Source organism: Olea europaea, unplaced genomic scaffold (assembly GCF_002742605.1).
Source record: "Olea europaea var. sylvestris unplaced genomic scaffold, O_europaea_v1 scaffold5478, whole genome shotgun sequence".
Lineage (NCBI taxonomy): Eukaryota > Viridiplantae > Streptophyta > Magnoliopsida > Lamiales > Oleaceae > Olea > Olea europaea.
Genome location: NW_019263809.1, coordinates 12,472 through 14,022, shown reverse-complemented (window position 1 = coordinate 14,022; position 1,551 = coordinate 12,472). Strand labels below are relative to the sequence as shown.

At 42.6% G+C, this 1,551-nt stretch overlaps 1 protein-coding gene across 1 annotated transcript; it reads right to left on the bottom strand.

Moving 5' to 3' along the window:
• Nucleotides 1–45: 45 nt before the first annotated feature.
• LOC111389008 (4-O-methyl-glucuronoyl methylesterase 1-like) lies at nucleotides 46–1,475 on the bottom strand. The gene has a single exon (XM_023013850.1). The coding sequence runs from the start codon at nucleotides 1,309–1,311 to the stop codon at nucleotides 739–741; it is 573 nt and encodes a 190-aa protein (XP_022869618.1). The 5' UTR covers nucleotides 1,312–1,475; the 3' UTR covers nucleotides 46–738.
• Between the last annotated feature and the right edge of the window lie 76 nt (nucleotides 1,476–1,551).

Sequence of the window (1,551 nt, the reverse complement as noted above, 5' to 3'; positions counted from 1 at the left end):
TTTTTTTAAAAAAAAAAAAAAAAAAAAAAAAATTATTCGCAAAAAATATTTGGCCCAACTTTTTAATGCCCAAGCCCATTAGCTCAATCACCAGATTTCTGTTAATAATATTAATAAACAAATAAAATTTGGAGGCAGTAAATGGGGCTGGGCAGGGCGGTTGCCATTCCTTCTAGCCCTTTAGCAGAAACTATTTTTCTTCTCTTTCACGATAAGCATTTCTTCTGTTTGAGATGGCTTACAAAATTACCGAATGCAGTAACATCATCGACCATATAAATTTTTTAATTAGAAGAATTCCCAATAAATAAAAACCTACCCGACTTGTCAATCAATTTAATTTATTCTCAACCTAAAAAGCTCCCATGCCTAATAATAATGTGATTTTTGTAGAGCAAGGCAAAAGAGGGAAGAGTAAACAAAAATTGCTTTAGATCAGCCAGCAGATCTTGCAACGAACATTGCTGACCAATTTCACTGAGAACTAAGCTTGGTATACTATTGTTTTGCTAAAATACCCCATAAAATAAATTATGCTAGACTAAAAAACATTCATGAATTCCTATTATACACACTGCCACCGGAAGCAAGAATTTACACGAACCTAGTTTAGACCATGTATCTAAACAACTGCAATTTAATATTCGCCAGCCCACTTAATAGGATTTACATCACTACTCATACACAAGGCAAGGCAAACATTAGCATCAAGCGTATACGATGAGCTCATATAAAAAATTAAGTGTGCATAGGATCACAACATGACAACGTTAAACGCCATCGACGCATGCGAATAAGTACCTTCTTGACGGAGGCGGACCAGGAGAGAGTGAGGCCAAGGAACACAATGAAGAAGAAGGGCCCCCATAGATCCCAATCCCTCAAAGCCTTGCCAGGATCCTCCCTAAATGGGTTGGGAAAAACAACCAGCTTCAAATTGCTCACGATCCTCGACAGATCCCGCTTCACAGTATCCCAAACGGGTTCCGTCAGCGTGTTTGGAGGTGATCCGAACCCCGATGCGGGAATATTGCCACTCGGCCCGGAAGCGCTTGGCGGCAGAGGGGGTTTAGGAACAGCGGAGGATACTGGAGGGACAAGTGTCGTATTGGGGTTGGTAGGTGGGGGAAGATTGGATGGAATGAAAGTAGGTGGTGGATTTGGGGCTGAAGAGATGGGAATGGAGGCGCGTGGAGGGGACGGGGGGCGGGCGGGGAGGACGGAAGTGGAATGGGAGTTGATGAGGTTCTCGATCTCGTCGATATCAGATTGGGACGTGGAGTGTAAGGGAATTGTATCGCTATGAGACATTATGTGCGTGAAAATTCGGATCTGGGGTGTATTAGAGAGGGAGAAGGTGGCTGACGACGGCGATTATTGGTGGCGATCGGGGAGTATTGAGAATTGAAGAAACGCGGGTCAGCCGGGTCTTATGACAGTGTAACAAAATAAGGCCACGTCTGGTAGGAGCAAAAGTAGGTTGAGAGGAAAAATACATACCAATGTTTATTAAATGGATAATTGCAGTAGAAGCTCCAAACCTTTTAAATA